Below are 19,240 nucleotides of genomic sequence, written 5' to 3'. Positions count from 1 at the left end.
CCGGTTTGAAACTAAAAATCCACCTGCGTCCGTGACAGGGGGCGTAGGCCCCGAGGGGCCCTAGGCCGAAAGGGAGAATTTAATTAGGAAAAAAAAAACCAGCGGCAACGATCTAAGGAGGCACACTTATTTGCTAAATACTATATCGAAATACAGGATAACACAGTATAATACAATATAATTGAAATGAGCTAACGAATCAAGCAATAGGAGAGAGAATGAGTCCCGTAACCGAGAGGCCTACTGTGAATCTAGAGCGAACGGCTGAAGGCTCCCACACACTCCCCTGAACGCCAGAACTCGAAAGACGTCAGTCTGTTCTGCGACAGAGTTAATATAGAGTCCAGGTCCCGTGACCTATCGTGTTGTTCCCTGGGAGATGTAGTCTTCTTCTGTAAGTTGCAGATTCAGTAAAATTATTCATGCTTAATATGATGTTATGATGTGGAATACTGATAGCAAAAATTACAAAATTATTAAACCATGACAGTCAGATTTTTTTCTTCTTAATCTTTCATCAATCTAGAATGAGTGTGGCAGTTAATTCATGCAGATAAGCAGTCCTGTTGAAGACCACATCATGAGGACATTGCTTTGACCTCACAGAGGTGGTGTATGGAAACTTGTATAGCTCTATATACAAAACCACCTGTATGTTTGCCCAGGATGAGGCCAACCGTGTTTACTCAGAGTTAATTTAGTCCTTACCTGTCTTATGATGGAGAGGTAGAATCATCCTATTTACTGAGTAGACATGTTTAGTAGAGGGAAGCCTCTATTTGGCTGGGACCATGGATGTCTGGTTGCAGTGACACCAGGAGTTGAGAGGCACCTTGTTCTACCAGCTGCTTCCCTTTTGGTGCATGGGAGCAGCTGAGCTCAATGCTTGCAAGCCATTCTGCTGGGTTCTCTCTCTTATGGCACACTTAAAGGTGTAAGGCATGCACTGAATTTATAATTCATGCTTACAAGTATTATGTGCAAATGCCCGCTGCTAAATGTCTCTGATTTGCTTTAGCAAAATCCACTTTTTAGATGATTTCTCCTTGGGGCTGTGAAGGAGTAGTGAGTTTCAAAGTAGTACATGATTCCTACAGCTACGGCTTCTCTTACTGCTCACTTGTGCCTAACAATGTGAAATTTACAGAAGACTGAAAATCAAATTGTGGCTTTTTATTGTGGGCTCTGGGTAGCTTAGATTTTGTAATGCTTTACTGCTAAAGGATGTCAGCAAGTTTAAATATTACAGCTTTATCTCTGTATCCTCAATTAGGAACGAGTTCATAGACTTACAGATAGGCTGCAGCCTTCCATTCTGATTAATGGCTGTAAGATATCGTACCCATGAGACATTACAAAACCAACTAACGAGGCTGTCACTCTTTGATCAACTGTATTAGATCTCAAAAGTGGGACTCATTAAATTTGCACAGAAGAGGCCAACATTTTGAAGCGATTGTCTTGTACGTAACTCATTTGAGCAGTATCTCACCCTTAAAATAGTGGCTTTAATGCGTTGCAGCTTCCATTTTAGCATGTGTTCATGGGGATAGGCAGGCTCAGGAACAACTGGGTTAAACCAGGAGATTATTTAAAAAATCTAGGGCATGTGCTCTCTCAGTTCACTTGATTAGTTTTCATAATTCACCCTTATTTTTTCCTGCAGCAAGGAACAGTCTCATGCATGCAAGCAGGAATCTGTTTTCTTGCTCCTTTCTGTTTGTCATTTTACTGTAGGAAGTTAAATGGGGAGGAACTCATATGGTGTGTGATTGTTTAGCATGAATCTTGGTTTGCTTTGTGAAAATGCGTGGGGTCTGAGTGATAAAAATGCTCTTTGTGGATGTTTGTCTGTGACTCTGCTTTAATGCTGTTCTGTTTGACTGCAGGTGAATGAAGAACTGAGGAGGTAGTTCTGCTCATCAGAGATGATGTGGAGAGACACTTTGTGAGTAACAAACCGGTTTCCTAAAAAGCCCTAAATGTAAATATGGGAATATTTCCTTCCTGCTTTAGCGTAACTGCTGCCTGTCTGGAGTTTTCATTTGGTTCTGGAAGCTGTGACTATAGAGCCCTACATGGGAAGTGTAGGCAAAAGCTCAAGGTCCAAATAAAGAGCTGAAGGACTGAGCAGTAGAACCTGTATGGTTTCATAAATGATTAACTGCCATACTGAACTTTTCTATAATACCAGCCTACCAAAGGCTTTATCTGTTGGCCATTGAATGTGCTGTAGGTGTTGGTAAGAATCTCTAATGTGTGCTCCGTGTGTAGCCTTTAGCAGGGTTAACAAAGTGCTTGGGGGGAAGTGCTTCTACTGTGCTTAGGGCACTACCTGTTTAATATAACTTGGTTATTAATGCCTTATTGTCCTTGTCTAATTTTGATTGACAGTCTGATATGCTTCATCCACTAGAAGCAGTCTATAAAAGCTTTACTGGAAGCATTCAGTTTGCTATAGTGTAGCAGCGTTCTGATAGCAAGCAGCTAAACTGTGTTCCCAAAACATGATAGGAAAGGAAGAAGAACCTCTGATAAGGTATAACTGCACCTGAATAAGAGCTCCTTTGACAGATTTCCAGTGACAGTTGAGAATGTAAAAGTATTTCAGGGTTTTCTATGATAGTCCTCAGGCTTTTTAAGTATAACATGAGTAAAGTGGCCTTGAGTGGTTTCTTTTGAACCATACATTTTTTATACTCTGGGTCTACTGCTTTGTTCAGATGATAATTATATAGGGGAATGGTGCATCCGTGGGCAACTTTAATGCTTTTCTTGACGGTGAATAGTTAAAACGTAACTTAGAAGGTAGTTGTTACTGCAAATACCTTGAATTCTTGATTATTTTTTTGCAATTATATTATTGCTACACAACAAGAGATTTTACATGGGGAAAAAGGTCTCCTTTTATTAAAATGGAGTAGTAATATATTAAACTCCTAGGCAGAAATCAGTCCGCATTCTTACATATTCCTTTTTAAATTAGATCTAAGAAAGGTTTCTGTGCTTCCTTCATGCTGCAGCACTTTGCATACTTTCATAGATAAGGTTTAGTAGTTTAATGAGGTGGTGGTGGTGGCGAGGAATTAATGGTTAATTTCCTTGTTCTGGGATGTGAGGTGAATCAAATACAAATAGTAGCTGCTATTGTGCCTTACTTTCAGTCAAGAGGAATTCTAACTCAAGATAGTACAATCTGCTTGTCATCTGCCTCTTGGCTTCTTCCAGGCTGTGCTTCCCATTTCAGGAAGGTTGTTGGAGGATTTGAAGGCTATAGGAGGATTTGTTGCCAGACATAACCAGGTGCTGGCTCCTTTGTGTAGCAGCAGGATAAATCCTTGTGCTGATCCACCTGACTTGCCCAGGAGGCAGTGTGACTTCTGGCCAAAGTCCTTGAAGGCTGTGTCAGTGTTGGCTGCATGCAGTAATAATGATCATAGAATAAGAAAATGGTTTGGGTTGGAAGGGACCTTTAAGATCATGTAATTCCAGCCCCCTGCTATAGCAGGGACACCTCCCTCTGGCCCAGGTTGCTCACAGCCCCATCTATTCAGCCTGGCCTTGAGCACTGCCATAGAGAGGGGGCATTCACAGCCTCTCTGGACAACCTGTGCCAGTGTGCCCCCACCTTCATAGTATGGAATTCCTTCCTAATAGCTAGTCTAAATCTACTCCCTTCCACTTTAAAACCCTTGTCCTGGAATATCACTTGTTCATATTACCTCTGACAGTAATAATGTTTTTGATCTGTATTACTTTGTGATGCCCTTTGCTGGTGATGGAGCAGCAGATCTTCTCAGCTATGGCACATGCTCTTGCTGCTCTCCCCTTCAGGTGAGGGCTCGTGGGGTTCCCTCGTTAGGTACTCGTTAGGTACCCTGGGCAGAGCTTGTTCCTGCAGTTCTTTGACTGCTCTGTTCAGCCTCAGTGATCTCGTGGCAGCCCTGCACGTGACTTGGTAAGGCAGGCAGCAGCTGCCTGGGCTCTGCTGCTTCCTTAGGCTTGTGTAATCCTGTGATGGGTGATGCTGTTCTTAAAGCTGCCTGTGCTTATGTTCTCCAGACCTCGCCACAGCTATCCCTGCTGCTTAGCTTAGGACTTAGAGTGAAGACTTGGTTTGGTACATAATCTTGTTTCAACTTTCTCTATTTTTACATGACAAAAGAAATTATCAGTAACTCTTTACATTTAAACAATAAAAAAATAATTCAAAGAAGCTTTTAAGATTTTGTGTGGTTTTCTTGCAGGTTTAAATGTGAGGGAGAGGGGTAGAGACTGTGCAGTAGTCAGATCTGTACAGGCCTTGGAGCAGTCTATTTGAAGTGCTTTAAAAAGATACAGTTTTATTTGCTCTCCTCCTGGATATTGCTGTAAAGAGCTCTGAAAACTCTGCTTTTAAGAAGTAAATCCAGTACTTGATATTTTCCTTGTTATCAGGTTGATCAGTATAAGTATAGCGTAGGTTCCAAATATCAGTCCTCATAACTTAAATGCAGTATTTCCTTAGTGATGATATTATTACTGATTGTACAGCAGTTTTATTTTTGTTAGGATATTGGTTGTATTTCAGAGTGGTGATTTTCAGAGATGGCTTAGACGAATGTACAAGCTTTTCAATTTAGCAGTATTGAGTTCTTTGTTAACCACAAAAATTAATTCATAAATATATTGGCTAACGTTTAACTTGAAATTGTATTAAAAAGCATCTTTGACCAAAACCCAGAGATGCACGCCCCTTTGCTGTGCTGATTTTGCTCATTAAGCCTGGCAGGCTGAAGGAGGGTACCTTGTTCTACTTGACATCTCCCTGTGGCTGAGGAAGTCTAATTTGTACCATGGCAATAGGTACTTGAGCTGTGCCCCTGGTAATCAGTAGCTCAGGGCTGTATGTGACAAGCTGGGCACTGAAGGGATGTGCTCCATCTGTGCTCTTCCATTCCATGGAGAATGGACTGATATGTTCCATAGCTTTCCCTGATCTCAGTAATGATGCAAACCTCTGTGCTCTTAAAATAACAGGCAGTAATAACAGCAGCTGGGTTCTTACTATGACTTCATTTTTTTTCTCCACTGCTAGTGAGAAAGTGGGATCCAAATGTTGTTCTGTTGTCTAAGTGGAAAAAGTACAGATTCTTCTTTTACTTGTATCATATTTGCTGGATAATCTGTTATATGCTTTCGTTTGCTTTGTTTTGAATGTGGTGCTCACCTAATCAAACTCTGGAGGATTCTGTTTCACCAGCAGTAATTTAAGTATAGGTGCTGAGTGAGCTGGGATGTGCTGAAATAATGAATGACAGAGGACTTGTACTGGAGAAGGGAGAGATGTGAGTCCTTTACAGGACACTGAGAATGTTCCATCTGTAAGGATTTGAATGTTTACTGACACTTCTAAATCACTTTACTGTTTTGTGGCCAGCTTGATAACATTTTGAGTCATGCTGCTGCAAATGAGAATTAAAGCATGTTTCATTATGCAGATCCAGGCATGAAACAGATGTCTGGCTGACTTGCAAGTCAAGAGAGTATTTCATTTACAGCAATGCTTTGACACACCTCACTTGGGAAAACTTCTTTCTGCTACTTCCATCTCAGTGCATTGGGTTGAGTTGTCCTTGTGGTGTCACACAACTGCTGGTAAAAACAGGTGAGCATCAGGTGCCTGTCCTGTCTGTGATGAGCACAGGGTCTGAAGTGCTGGGGGGCTGAGGCTGTCAGCTGTGCAGTCATAGCAGCCAGGCCTGAGGTGATGGGTTAAATGCAAGGGTGCCAGTCTGAAGTTTGGTTGTCTTCAATTCATCAGCTCAAGTTCTGAAGCCTGAGACTGCCCAGTGTGAGTTGTCTGAAGCAGAGATCTGTTAGGGCACAGCTGACGAGTGCTAAGCACCAAAATAATCCAGCTTTAGCTCAGGAGCACAGAAGCGTGATTGTGCTACTATAAGTGCTGTGCACAGGCTGAAATTGCTGAATGGTTTTGAGATTAGTCTTAATGATGTCAAACCTATATGAAGGCTGTTCTTTTCCCCCCTGTAACATCTCTAGGAGCTTCTTTTGCTGTCTGCACAGCACCATTAATGGTTCCTGTTGCTATGTTGTGCACTAGCTTGTGTGTAGATGGGGCATTTTAGGTTGCATTTCAGGGTGATACAAGGAGAAGGCAGTAGATCTTCTGGGGCTTTGTAACATGCTCACTGGTATTATTTCATTCTCTGTTCCTCTGCATATTGGAATGTATTTTTACAAGCTAAATGTTTATACATTGCTTTAGTAATATTCTTGTCTGCTATAGAAGCAAATTTCTCAGTAGAATGGTTTACATAAAACAAGAATTACTTGCACTGACTTTAAATATGGTGTTTTATGGAGTTCAGTGCGGTGGATCCTGTTCTATTAAACAGCTTCACTTCCTTCTTAGTATATGCAGCATACCTGAAATGATGCTGTCTGTAAATGATATTTCAGGAAGTCTGAGCTGACCCAGCGCGTGTTTCTGAATTGTAATGAACTCCCCTATGCACTATGAGCTGTTTTTTTGTTCTTTTTTTTTTTTTCAGAATTAGTATCTTCCTTTTATTTTAGACTTTGGACAATTTCACACAACTTGGTTTATAAAGTAATCACTTTTGCTTCAAGGAGCCTAAACTGGATATAACCTTGGAGGGAATGAATTGGCTTTTCTAATGTAGCAGCAGCTTTGTAATATCTTTGCAGCAGGAAGTGCAGCTCAATCTCTGTGTTACAGAAGCCCTCTGTAGGCAATATGTTGTTTGCATACTCATCTGACCAGCGCTGCTGGTGTACAAATATAAGTCCAAACATCTTTCATCTAAAACTCTTACAACTCGGAGCAAAATAAGAGGGAATGAAGGTGGGGGATCGGTAGCAAGTCAAGGTGAAGGGCTCAGAACAAGTATTAATTGCTGATGTCTGGTGCCATGTGTCACATTTACAGTTGTTTTAAAGGAGGAATTATCGCTGCTTTTTTTTTTTTTTTTTAAGGCACCTTTGTGTATAATGATCACATGAAAGAAACCAGAGTTGCTTGTTGGACAGTTTGCTAAAGGTTGATCTAATTAAGGGGAACAAATGTTGCAAATACAGCAAAGCTGAGCCCTTAAGGTCATTAAAAAGCAGCTTTTCGAGCTTGATGTGGTGAGAGAAGCAGGAGTATTGGGTGAATGCATTGCAGTAAATAATGTGGTTGAAGGGATGAGGCAGGAGGATGTTTCAGTAGAGTCTCAGAGGCTTCAGAGAACTGGAGTTTGCCTGAAACTAGAAATATTTCTGTGAAAGTTGATTTTTAGTGGGATAAATAATGAGGGGATATGGGTTACATCTTGAAAAGGCTGTTTTGAAATGCTTCTGAAAAGTTACCCATTGGACAGCAGCTCCTTCTGCAGACATGCTAGTGGAAGATGGCTTCTTCTGCCCATTCTGATGGATCTGATGGTGTGAACTGATCAGTCACTTAAAACATGGAATGCATGGAAGAGTCTTGCTTGTATGAATCAGTTCATTCTGAGAAACAGCACCTCTTCATGTTTCCTCTAAGTTCGCTCCCTTGCCAAGGGAAAAGTTCCTGCAAACAAATGCTTTTCCCTATCCCCCATCTTGCAAACAGATTGCCAAAACTGCTCATCCCTAATGATACAGTACTGCAGACAAGATGAAAAGCATAAATGCAGACTATCTAAAGACTCCAAGTAATATACGGGTAGGGAAGAACATCCAAAATGCTTAATTTAATCCAAGTGTTGTCACATTCACCTGAGGCTTTATAATATTAAAAGTCTGAGGACCCAGTTCAGCTTTGACTTTCATCTTTGATGCTTCCTGGCAAAGAGAACTATTGAACTTTACTGTCTTGGTTTCTTTATACAGAGTGTTTTCGTTGTCTGGGATGCTTTGAGGTGAGAGAAGTGACTTAATGTTGATTTTCATTGGAAACAAATTTATTACTTCATAATCTCTTTAGGAGAGACTTTAATGAAGTAAAAGAAAACCAAATGTGTCCTTGTTAAGGGGGTACCTCTATCTTCTCTACAACTATATTTTAGATGTTGGAAATCTTGACTACCTCCATGTTGTCCTTGTGTTTATAATGTACTCATGAATATGAGACCTGTCATTCAGAAAGAAGCATCTTAGGTCAGATCCTGACTTTGCAAATGGAAGAGGGTTAGTGGAACCTTAAGGTGGTGAAGGGAGTAGTAGAAATACGCATCCCAGCTGAGCAGTAGATTCTTTGCATGCATAAGGTTGGGTTAAAGGCTTTTCATTGAGATTGGCAAAATCCTTGTTGCTGTTTTTGTTCTTTAGCTTCAGACCTTTCAGCTGATGTTTATTTTTACATTGTTTACTTGCTGTTAGTCTTGATAGCCTTTACCTGCTACTTTAGAAAGCTCAGAAGGGAGCGTTGGGAAGGACTGCATGCAGATGATGATGTGTCTGAGTATAAGTTTCAAGATGTCTCATTTGTTCTGTAACTTCTTGCAACCTATTTTCTTTTCATCAAAGAAAAATGCGATTTCTCATCAGAATGTCAGGTGGACTCCACAGAATTTTTGGCAGTATTGGCTTCAACTTAGTTTGTCCTACTGTGTGAAGCACACCTCAGTGTGTGGGCTCTCATCTAAAAGGTGTTGCAAGTTATTGCTGTCAGCCACCTCAGTGGCATGGATCATTCTGTATATGAGGGTGGATAGTGATAGGACAGGGGGGAATGATTTTAAACTGAGGCAGGCAGGTTTGGGTTAGATATTAGAAGGAAGTTTTTCATGCAGCGGTGGTGATGTACTGGAACAGGTTGCCCAAGGGGGCTGTGGATGCCCCATCCCTGCAGGCATTCAAGGCCAGGCTGGATGTGGCTCTGGGCAGCCTGGTTTGCTGGTTGGTGACCCTTCACATAGCAGGGGGTTGGAACTGGATGAGCACTGTGGTCTTTTTCAATCCAGGCCATTCTATGATTGTATGATTCTGTGCTTGGTGGTGAGGTGTTAGGTTAGCTGCTTGGGAAAGCAGGCTGCTCTGTACTCTTCTCAGTACCTTATGAACTGTTTTTGCTGAAAATACAAGATGGCAAACTTCTCCAACTGGTGACTTTGTTGGCAGTGTAACATAATGGCATGCTGATTGCCATTTTCCCTTTTGTTTTCATGTCTCTGTCTTCTGTCGCTTGGATGGTGATGTATTTGTTCAGAATCATCTTTTGATGGCAACTGTTGGGTGGGCGTAGGATGAATAATTGTTTTCCTGCACAGTTTAGTGTTTGTTGGAATGCATCAAATTTCAAGAGGCTTTATCCAAAGCATCTTCGTGCTTTGTGATAAGGTGGTTCAGAGCCTGAAATCTCAAGCAGTCTGCTCAAATTGCAGCTATAACATTTTCCCTTTGGGGAAGAATGGAACTTCTCCGCACTTTTTCTCCACTGTGGCCTTGTATTTAAACTGCACATCACTTCTGGGTACACACTGGCATAGTTATTAAACTGATAATGCACAGAAACTTGGGAAACTTGAGGAGCTGTTTTGCAAGTGAGTCATTTTACTGCACAGTTCAATCTGCTGTAGCTAGCAGCCGATCATCTGAATAAATGCTTCAAAATAAAGGTTGTCATCTAAAGTAACAATGCTGCCTTTTAATTCCTCTCGTAGTCTGTTCAAGGATGCCATCTGTTGATAAATAAACAGGTGTTCTCGGGTTCCTTACTGTGAAGAAGTGTTGTTTGTTGATAACTTTCACCTATAATCTCTCATGTAGCCAAGTATGGACGAATTAGACATTACTGATTTGTAAATGGAAGGAGAAGAAAAAGCCAAATGTTCCTCTTGGTGGATTGAATCTGTGTAGTTCATTTGACTGATAAGCTTAGTTTTGAAAGGGGAAATGCACCTTTCTCAGTGGGTGCTGAATACCTTGCTAGTACTTCCTACCCTAAAAATGGATCTGAAAAACAGCCTGTATCCGAACACCAAGAACACACTATTAAAACAGAATAACAAACCAAACAAAAACCCATAGTGATGTTATTCTCTTTCCATGCATGCAGCTTGATAATTCTTCTGCCTGTTGCTTTTGGACATCAAGGATGTGTCACAGATTCAGGTTTTAGTTGAAAATCAGGCACGTTGTGGGGAATGGTCATGCAGTGGTAGAGGCAGTGCTGGGAAATAAAAATACCCAGTCTTGCTTGGGCATTCATCTTGTACAGCAAGCTGTTGGCTTTGAATCTCTGATTTGTTTTATTGAGCTGCACTTTAGGCTTGGTAACATTACTAAATGTACTTTGTAAAAATGAGAAGTATTAGGTTACTTACATTACAGTCCTGCTCTGAATAGTGAAAGCTGAAGCAACTAATGATCTTATCACATGATCTTATTTACTGAAGCATCCTGCAGGACCAGGGAAGGCTGTTGAAGGAAAGCAGGTCAGTTTTTCAGGTAGCATGATGTCCTACAGCCTGGTGGTTACCAATCCCATAAATAAATGCATACTGAAATCTGAAGAGCAGATAACAGTATAATTTCTGCAGGTAACAGCAAATTTAACAACTGAAAATCCTGCGTTGTTTGAAGCTAGTCAGGAGTGCATCAGTCACAGAGGACTTTCTATTACAGTAGAAATACTTGTTCTGCCTCATTACAATATTGTGTGTGTATTCATGCCTACCTATGACGTTTCTGAAATCTGAGCATCTTGCTAGTATCCTTCCATCTTCCCAAGTGATGTTATCACATCAGCTCCATTTTTGGATTCCAAAAGTTTCCAGCTTGTAACTGCCCTGTTCCAAGTTCCGGGCTTAGTTTCATTTTTCTGCACTGATGCACCTGCTTCAGGCTATTGGAATCATACCTGACAACCAGGTGGGTGGAGGTGTATCAGCCAAGGATCTGGAAGGGAAGGTTCACTTAGTGTAAATGTGTTAAATCTTCAGATGCTCTCAAAGAGCATGGATGTCAAGTATCAACAAGTCGGCAAGTTCCTCAGTACCCCAGCTGGATGAGGATAGCAAAACTGCCTTTGTAGTTGCTTAGACATGGATTGACATGACTTGGGTGAGTCAGAGTCATGTGGGAGTAAAGCAGAACAAAGGATCAGGAGCAGAGAAGCTTGCATGCTTTGTAAAGCTGTTCTCTCCTGGCTGGCTGTTGTTTGGGTTCCTATCAGCACTTATAGTTAGGTCTTCTGCCCCTTCAGTGTTGAGAGAACCAGTATGATTAATTCTGTTTTCAGGTAATTAAAACTGGGCCTGTGTAGCAAATTATGTAGTTGTCTTGTATTTTGCTCTCAGGCTTTGCTGGGGCATTACTAGTCTGTCATTGTGAACAGGATATCCCTTTCATGGTGACATGACAGAGACACTAGGTGGTAATTACATGATACATGCTGCCTATATCTGTTAGGCTGGCCAACTCTGCTATGCATAACTTGGGAGTGATGAGGAGTGTTCTTTGGGAACAGGATTTGCCTTGTTCTCTAGACAGTTAAAAGCATTGGGTTGTAGGAGTTGCAGCCCAGAAACTGGAGGCACAGGAAGTAAAAATGAGTGAATGGACTGAACCACACTACTGGATTTTGTGTTAGAAAGAGTATGTATGACACATGAAAGCCAAGGTTCAATAATTATACTTTGCTTTTTTTCTTTCTTCTTAATGGTGTATGTGACTTATAGATTGTATAGCCTTTCCTCCCAGCAGCTGCTTTGCATGCAGTGAGGTGTTGGTAACTTGCTTATGTTTCTACATCAGTTAAGAAATCAAACAGATAAAGGTATGTTTGTGCGTGTTATTGCTTGATTCAGGATATACACCAGAAGACGAGTTAGCAGAAATTTGATGCGAATCACTAAAAGGCTGCTGCTCTGTAATGGTGCTTATGTAAAACTCCTGTGGTCCAGTAATTGCTGTAACTCTTGGTTTCCCTATAGAGGCCTATTATTTGATAGCCAGTTCTTAAATCGCTGTTTACAGAGACTTCTGTGGCCAATGCTCATCTTATCTCGCGCTCCTGACTGCATTTTGCTTTGAGTTCAGTGCTGACTTATTGAATAAATACCTGGCGTGTTGCCCTGCCTTCATCCCTTCCTAACCTGACTGCTGTATCCTGTCCTTTGAGTTTTTGGGTAGCATACAGCTGGCTCAGCAGAGATTTCCCAGGTGCCCCCAGAATTAATTTTGCCTTCTTTTGATGCTCACAGTATGCACTATTCAAAAGCCTCAAAAGCTTCAGCTTTCAAGGATTTAAAGTCATGAAAGCACTGAGTTCATTTGAAATTGCCTTTGAATTACCAAGTGTACTTTTAGTCCAAGGTTTGAGATTCGGAACCAGCGTTCCACATAAGTGAAGAAACACTCTGCTAAACTACAAAAATGCATTTAGTTAGTAGTAGTTCTGGGTGTCTGTAAATACATGGGCAGGGAGGGACAACTCAGGCATGACTGATGGTGCCTGCTTTTTAAAAAGCTGCCTTAACACTTCATTATGTGGAATGATTGCATTGCATTTCCAGACAGCACTTGAGGCGGTACCCAGCAATGCTCTGCTCAGGTGGCTGCAGTTCCTCATCTCAGTTCTTCCAATGTGCATTCATGGTGTTCTGCTATCTCCTGGAATGTCCTTCAGGTAGACAAACTGCTGTCACAGCACAATCTGGTGTTTGTGAAGAAAGTCATGCTTTGTGCTTCTCATGCTGTGTGCATCTGGTGGTGTGAAGGCAAAATAATTATTGCATCTCCAGAAACCAAAGTGCTAAAGTTAAGAATAAGTGAAAGGCCTCAATTGTGAGAGCATGTTAGAGCAAAGTTCTAATATATGTTTTGTTTGGAGATATGGAAATAATTAGCAAGATATATGTATATCCAGCTCTTCACAGTGTGTGTATATATATAATCTTAAAGAATGTCTGCAGGGTTTTGGAAGGGTGTGTGGGCAAGAGGGGATGCTCATCTGTGTCCTGTGCATAATGAGTACCTGAACATGGGTTTGGGCTTATCTGATGCTGACACCAACAAGCTTTCTATTTACTCTTGAAATCTGTGTAATTGAACTTGTCTAGTTCAGACTTACACTGGAAAACTATCACCAGGAGTAATTAACTTGTGGGTCAGACAGCCAGATTGCAGGAGTGCTAGGTGTGCATCTGGTGAGCACAACTGACTCTGATGGTGCAGGTTATTAGTGTTATCTTGTACTTATTACCATACCCTTTTCCTTCCTCTACCAAAGCTGCACTGCTTTTTAGTCTGTGTGTGGAACTTCACAGCCTAGAAGCAGTTCTACACTGAAAGTTCAGAAGTTTCTTGAAAGGGTTTGTGGCTGAAATTCATCCTTTATGTGTTCTTAGCAGTATAAATTGTTAGGCAGTTACAGATAGGCTGCAGAAAGAGGGATTTTGAAGGTTGATCCCACGGTTCCATGCATTGGTCCTACTGCAGTGTTAGTGTGTACCTGCATGTCTTTAGTATCTCATCACAGTCTATGGCAGTCTGTGCTCAGGGGCCTTCCAGACTGAAGCAGAATGTCCTGTTTTGTAGCTCTGATTTTGTTACTTTTCACATTTGCTTTGGATTTTTGTGCAGTAAGAAGAAGCAGTTACTGAAAAGCTGGTAGTGTCACAACTGAAGCACGTGTTGTGTGGTGCTTCCTCTTTTTTTTTCACCAGACATCTGCTAGTTTCATAGGAAGCTTCCTATTTCTGCCAGGGCTGGTGAGTAATGTCTCCCTGGTCACCTTTGTGGCGCACATTGTGACTCTTCAGACTGTTACTGTGTCTTTGCTGCTGTTACACCCAGCCCTACTCCTCCTTTTTGCTCTGCCTCTTCCAGGTCTCTTGCTGTTGAGTTAGGGACAGAATAGGTTGTGCCTCAAACCACAGAATGTGGATGGATACTGCTGGGAAGGAAGGGATAACAGGCCTGGGGACACTGAGGCTGAACCTAAGCTGGTCCAAACAGGTGGCATTGTACAAATTAACCAAATAAAAAAATCATTCTGCATCAGTATCTTACTGTGTTTTCTGGGCGTCCTGTTTTTCCCATTTAACAAATGGGGATTTATGAAAATCACTCTTGTCTTGTAGAGCAGTTCTTATGAATACCAGACGGTGGCATCATTGATTTTCCTAAAGCTGTTTTAAGCGCGAGGAAAGCACAGGATGCTACTAAGCTCATGTTAAAGCTGTTGGTCAAATGTTGATCTAAGGAGGGTTGGCCTTCAAAGTTTAAGGGATCTATTTAAAGCTCTATGCATCCTGTTTTTTCTGTAAATGAGAGAACTGGTGGGATTAATGCTGGCTTTAGATATAGTACTTTTGAAGCTGGAAGCACTTTAAAGTGCGGGCTGGAAAGTATTTGTCCATAATGTATAGGGGAATTCTTTCCCAAGATGTGTTTCTGAATCTTGTCTAAAAATATCCTGTCTTGCATTGATGGGAGAGCATTTTGCTATACTATTTGGCAAGAAGCAGCCAATTCCTGCCTGTTTGAAGCTCTTTGGGTGAACTGCTGCTTTGTAGGAACAAATTAATGATAAGGTTATATGCAGTAGCACTTCTAGGGTTCTAGAAGCACTAAGGGGAATGTGTTTTGGGGAGGGAAAAAAAGGACGTAAGCATTCAAGCATCAAACTGGAAATGCATTCTTGTCTGTCTAACTGGATACTTGGTCTTTGCACAGTGCTACCGTGCAAGAAGTGAGAAGAACTTTGTGTAATCAGGCATTAGATAATGTGGGACTTAGTGCTCGCAGTGTTAGTCAGGGAAGCTCATCTCCAGAGCAGCTATGCTGTGGATCTCAAGCAGCAGTTGAACATATCCTAAAGGCGGGTGATGGAATTCAGGGTTTGAAGGGACCTGCTGACAGAGGGAGATGTGGGTGATGGTAGTTTCACAGCAGGACGTGCTTTGTCTGAATAGCGAAAGGATTTTGTGTTGTGCTAAACTAGCCCAGAACTTTGGAAGGTATTGCATTACATTGTGTTTTTCTCTTGGCTTCAGCTCCCTCTGGCAGACAAGCACCTGAATTACAGCTGCTTTGAGTTAATACTTCAGAGACAGGCCTGGTTCAAAGCTCATGCAAGTTGCTTGGTGTTGTGTGTGTGTATCAAAAGGCACTTTTGCTGTCAGAATGCACCTGTTGTGGAGGCTGCTGAAAGCACTGACCTCCAGTTTTCCTTAGGGATGAGATGTTCTGCACATCTAAAGTTCATTGAGGCACTCCTCTGCAATATAAAACATGCCTGAAAGTGTTATGAAATGAAGATCTACAATGGGGAGACCAAGCTATTTAGTTTGGATTCTTAAAGCTATGAAGTGTTCAAACAAGATTAACATTATGAGTCTTTCTAAAACCAGCTTCTGCTGTGCATGGTTTCCTATGCAATATGCCCTGGCTTGGTCCTAAATTATCTGAATAGTTATGTTTATGTTGTCACTAAATTGGGATGTTATGACTGTGGAGTTGTTGACTCTAAGTGAATATCCTAAAACTGTCATCTTAGATTTGCTTCTGGAAGCAAATTCACAGTTTGTGCATCTGTAACAAACTTGAGTGAGATAAATAATTGGCACCTTTTGAGACTTTGCCTAGGAGAAGTTCAGCTTGCTTTTAATTTATAGTCTCATCAGTTCCAATGTAAAATGCAATTGGTACTTTCCTTTCTATAGTTATTAAGCAGGGATTTTGGCATTTGATGGTGAACTCGATATGAGTGTATTTCTGAAGCAACTTTGCAGTCATTTTTGTGCTCGGTCTTTTATCTTTTGGAGTCCTGTGTTTTTTATCAGTTTTAACTGTGAAGATTGTGCTTGTTTCTGGATAGAAGAGCATCAAACCAGGTAGTTTGGACTGGCTTTCCATTTCAAACAGGTAGCATACAGGTTATCACTGGCCTAACCCCTGAGGAAGGGAGGCTGAATTTTGAAGCTTGAGTTACTTCTTTACAATTTATATCTAATGTAAGACAGACTGATGGTGTAATTTATCAAATCTCTTAATTATCATTTCTTTTGTGACTTAAAGTAAACCAGTGAGCAGCAGTGAAATAACAGTGTGCAGCTTGGCATAGTTGCTTCAAGTCTTGCCTAGAATGAGTGCTCCCACTGTTTTCTTGATGTTTTTCTCTTGGCTCACAGGTTGCACGTTATTACTTGTAATGGCCTGAAGCATCAGCATCTTTCTCTGAACCTTTTCAATGTCTGTGTCAGTCTTCCCTGAGGGACTCTGACCTCAGGATAAGGCCTTCAGCTTGCCCACATTGGCTGTGTGGGACTGTGGATCAGCAGACTGGATCCATCTATGCAGGAGTTGCTGTGCTCAGAAAGTTGATCTTTTTGTCTCTTAAAGAAACTGATCACTGCACTTACTGTGTGCTTCTATAGTGACTCAGTCTGCTTTATTCTTGCTTCCCCATGCCTTGCCTTCTAAATAGGGACTGCCTTACATATGTGCAGGAGGACAAAAACCACTAATGACAATAAGGTTTAGGGAATGCAAAATGACTAATAACTTCTGTGTAAAGAAAATAAAAAGCCTGCTTGCTTCTATTTTAGAATATTTCTTAAAGACATCAGTAGGCACATCACTAATGTCACTTGCAGCTTGCTGTCTGGTGCAGGGGATATGTTGTCAGTGATTGGTCCTCTGTCCTATCCTCCTTTTAATTACAGAACAATTTAATATGTTGGTATCATATCATCCAGTGTGTAAATGTGTTTGTGCATACTTTGCTAAAACAAATTACTCAGCCAACAAACCCTAGCAGCTGTGTGAAATCTGCTTAGAAATCAATTCTTTGTAGCTTAGAGATTGGCCTAATAAAATCTGTTGCTTTGGACCAGTTGTTTTGAGGAGGGTCAGTTTGGCTAAAGTGCCATTGCATCCAAATCTGTGCAGTGATTTACTAAATATAATCACCTGGGGAAGATGAGCACAGTGCTGGCTAAATTGGTGTTAATTCAAAACCATTTCATTAGGGCTGTGAGTTGTCAGCAGAATACGTGGGCTGAGGGCAAAACTTGGAAACTTCCATTAACTCTGCTTGGTTTTAACTCCTACTGAAGTGATTTAATGCTTATTTTCCTAATAGTTTTATGAGCTGAGATTTTGGGTTGTATCTTGCCCTGACCTGTAGCTTGACATCAAGTTGAAGTCTTGGAATTTACTCTTGGAAGTGACTTCCACTGCAAATCTTACCTTCGTTATTAGAGCAGAGCCCTCTTCAACAGCCCTCTGCTCAGACAACACCTCTAGGAGTGAAGTGAGACAAAAGCTACTTTCATGGCCAGGAAAGCACACTTAGCATTGTGTTTGCTGTTTCTTAGGACTCTGCACCATCACAAAGCATACGTGAAACTGAATTACCACTTCTTGGTCCTTCTTGAGCCATCATCTCAAGAATAAAATCAGTGAATTAAAAATAAGTATTTTCTGTGATATTTTATAAAGAACTTGTTTCTTGAGGCTGTGTGTATCTTCATGGTGCAGTTGCTTCCGGGTGATGCTGTAACTTACATCTGGGGACTTTTTGCCATCATCTGTATATCAAAAACAAAGCACCTAACCAACAGAAAGATGATGGGAACAACCCCAAAACCTGTCCAATCTGCAGTACGATGGATAGTGAGTCAGAGCACAGGTGTAACTCAGAACTGTCCGTGTTTCTTTATAGGTTATTTCTTAATGTATTTTAGACAATCTAATTGGAAAGCTATTTAGTTGTAAGGTAGATTTCTGAGGTTTCTAGAAAAAATTGTAGTTTTAAGAGAAATAGTCACCAGTGCACATGACTAGCTGTTTTCTTGTACTTCAGTATTTAGGGAATGCCGTGGTATCACCTGGAGGTGACACTGTACCAATGCTTTTCTTAAGATCCTGAGGAGAAGAGCTGTGTGTTTTTTGTTCCTGTTCATTTTCTAGGATTGTGCTCAGAGCAGCTGAGATGTGATTTGATCGGGAAATGATTGTTTGAGTTTTATGGCATTGTGGGTGTCTTGTTGGAGCTCTGGAGTTGTATTTTAATTTTCTTCTGTTTTAAAATGGCCTCGTGCAGCAACTTGCATCACTTCAATATGTTAGTAGTTGTAAGATGGACAGAGGACCAGAGCAGTTCCTTCCAACCTGAAATGGAGTTTCTGCCTTCAGCCTGAAGCAAACTATACTGGGGTTAAAATCATTTAAAAGAGGCATTAACCTTTCTCATTAACCTTAATTTTTGTAACACTGGGTATGGGGATGAAATATCAAAAGTTCAAAGATGTTTGGAAGACTTTGAGCATCAGCATTGGAATCTCTTCTTTGATCGTCACTGAGTCCAGAATCTTATCTTAAACTCTGCCATTAAAAAATAATCTAAACATAAGCAAACGTTATTTGTGATGCAATGAAATATTTCAACCTTCTTGTCTGTGTTTCTAAATGTAAATGGGAGATGTGCATTGCTTTGTAGCTTTGAATGTTTTTCTTTATGGTTAAAATGAACACAGGGTTCTGAGAGCAGTGATGATTTCTCAGGTCCTGCCAGAAAGAGTTTGCAAGGCTGAGAAAGCTCCTGTACAGCAGAGCCCTATTTCCACCTAGTGGTTTCAGCTCTCAGATACACAGCAGATGAATGAAAGGAGTGATGGTAAGCAGCTGGCTGGAGCAGAGCAGCGAATCGCTTAACCCACAGCAAATCATTTGGCTGAGCAAATGCTTTCAGCTTTTCTTTCTTTACGCTTTAGAGATGGAAAAAATAAGTTTGTCTTAAAGCTGATGAAAATTTAGTGGCACGTCTAGGAAGAAGTTAAGCTAAGGCTGCTTGGATTTTCTATAGGAGTCACATGGCAGTCCCAGGACTCAAATAAGTGTTCCCAAATGAGTGTGTTTTAATGATGCCACTGCATTTGGTCACATCTTTCTGTGTGTGACTGTTTCTTCTTTGAAAAACCTCAAAGGGAGGGAATTCTGATAGGGAGTTCAAAGGTGATTTAAAAGTTTGGTGGGAAATGTGCCTGCCCCAGGAATGTGAGCATGCTGTGCTAGGAGAGAATTTGTAGTTCATAATACGGTGCACTTTTGGAAAAGGGAAAAAAAGCAGTTGTAGCGACAGCATGTGTGTGGTAACATGGGAATAGCTTGGTGTCCAAGGAGCACAAAGGAAATAGGAGAAGGGGAAAAATTGCAAAGGGGAACAGTCCTTGCTATGATGGGAAGTAGCCCTGACCTCATTGGTGATCAGCACTCATGCAAGTGTTGCTTGCAGGGC

The 19,240-nt window shown here is 41.1% G+C and overlaps 1 protein-coding gene across 2 annotated transcripts in view; it reads left to right on the top strand.

Annotated features, from left to right (window-relative positions):
- KLHL13 (kelch like family member 13) overlaps positions 1–19,240 on the top strand; it is a 64,211-nt gene that overhangs the window by 12,187 nt on the left and 32,784 nt on the right. For both annotated transcript variants that reach the window (XM_015860179.2, XM_032444218.1), the window contains one exon: positions 1,890–1,948. In XM_015860179.2, coding sequence (XP_015715665.1) covers positions 1,929–1,948 — 20 coding nt within the window. In that variant the 5' untranslated portion in view covers positions 1,890–1,928. The remainder of the gene's footprint in view (positions 1–1,889; positions 1,949–19,240) is intronic.

Source organism: Coturnix japonica, chromosome 4, assembly GCF_001577835.2.
Source record: "Coturnix japonica isolate 7356 chromosome 4, Coturnix japonica 2.1, whole genome shotgun sequence".
In the NCBI taxonomy this organism is placed as follows: domain Eukaryota; kingdom Metazoa; phylum Chordata; class Aves; order Galliformes; family Phasianidae; genus Coturnix; species Coturnix japonica.
This window is presented reverse-complemented; position numbering and strand designations above follow the sequence as displayed.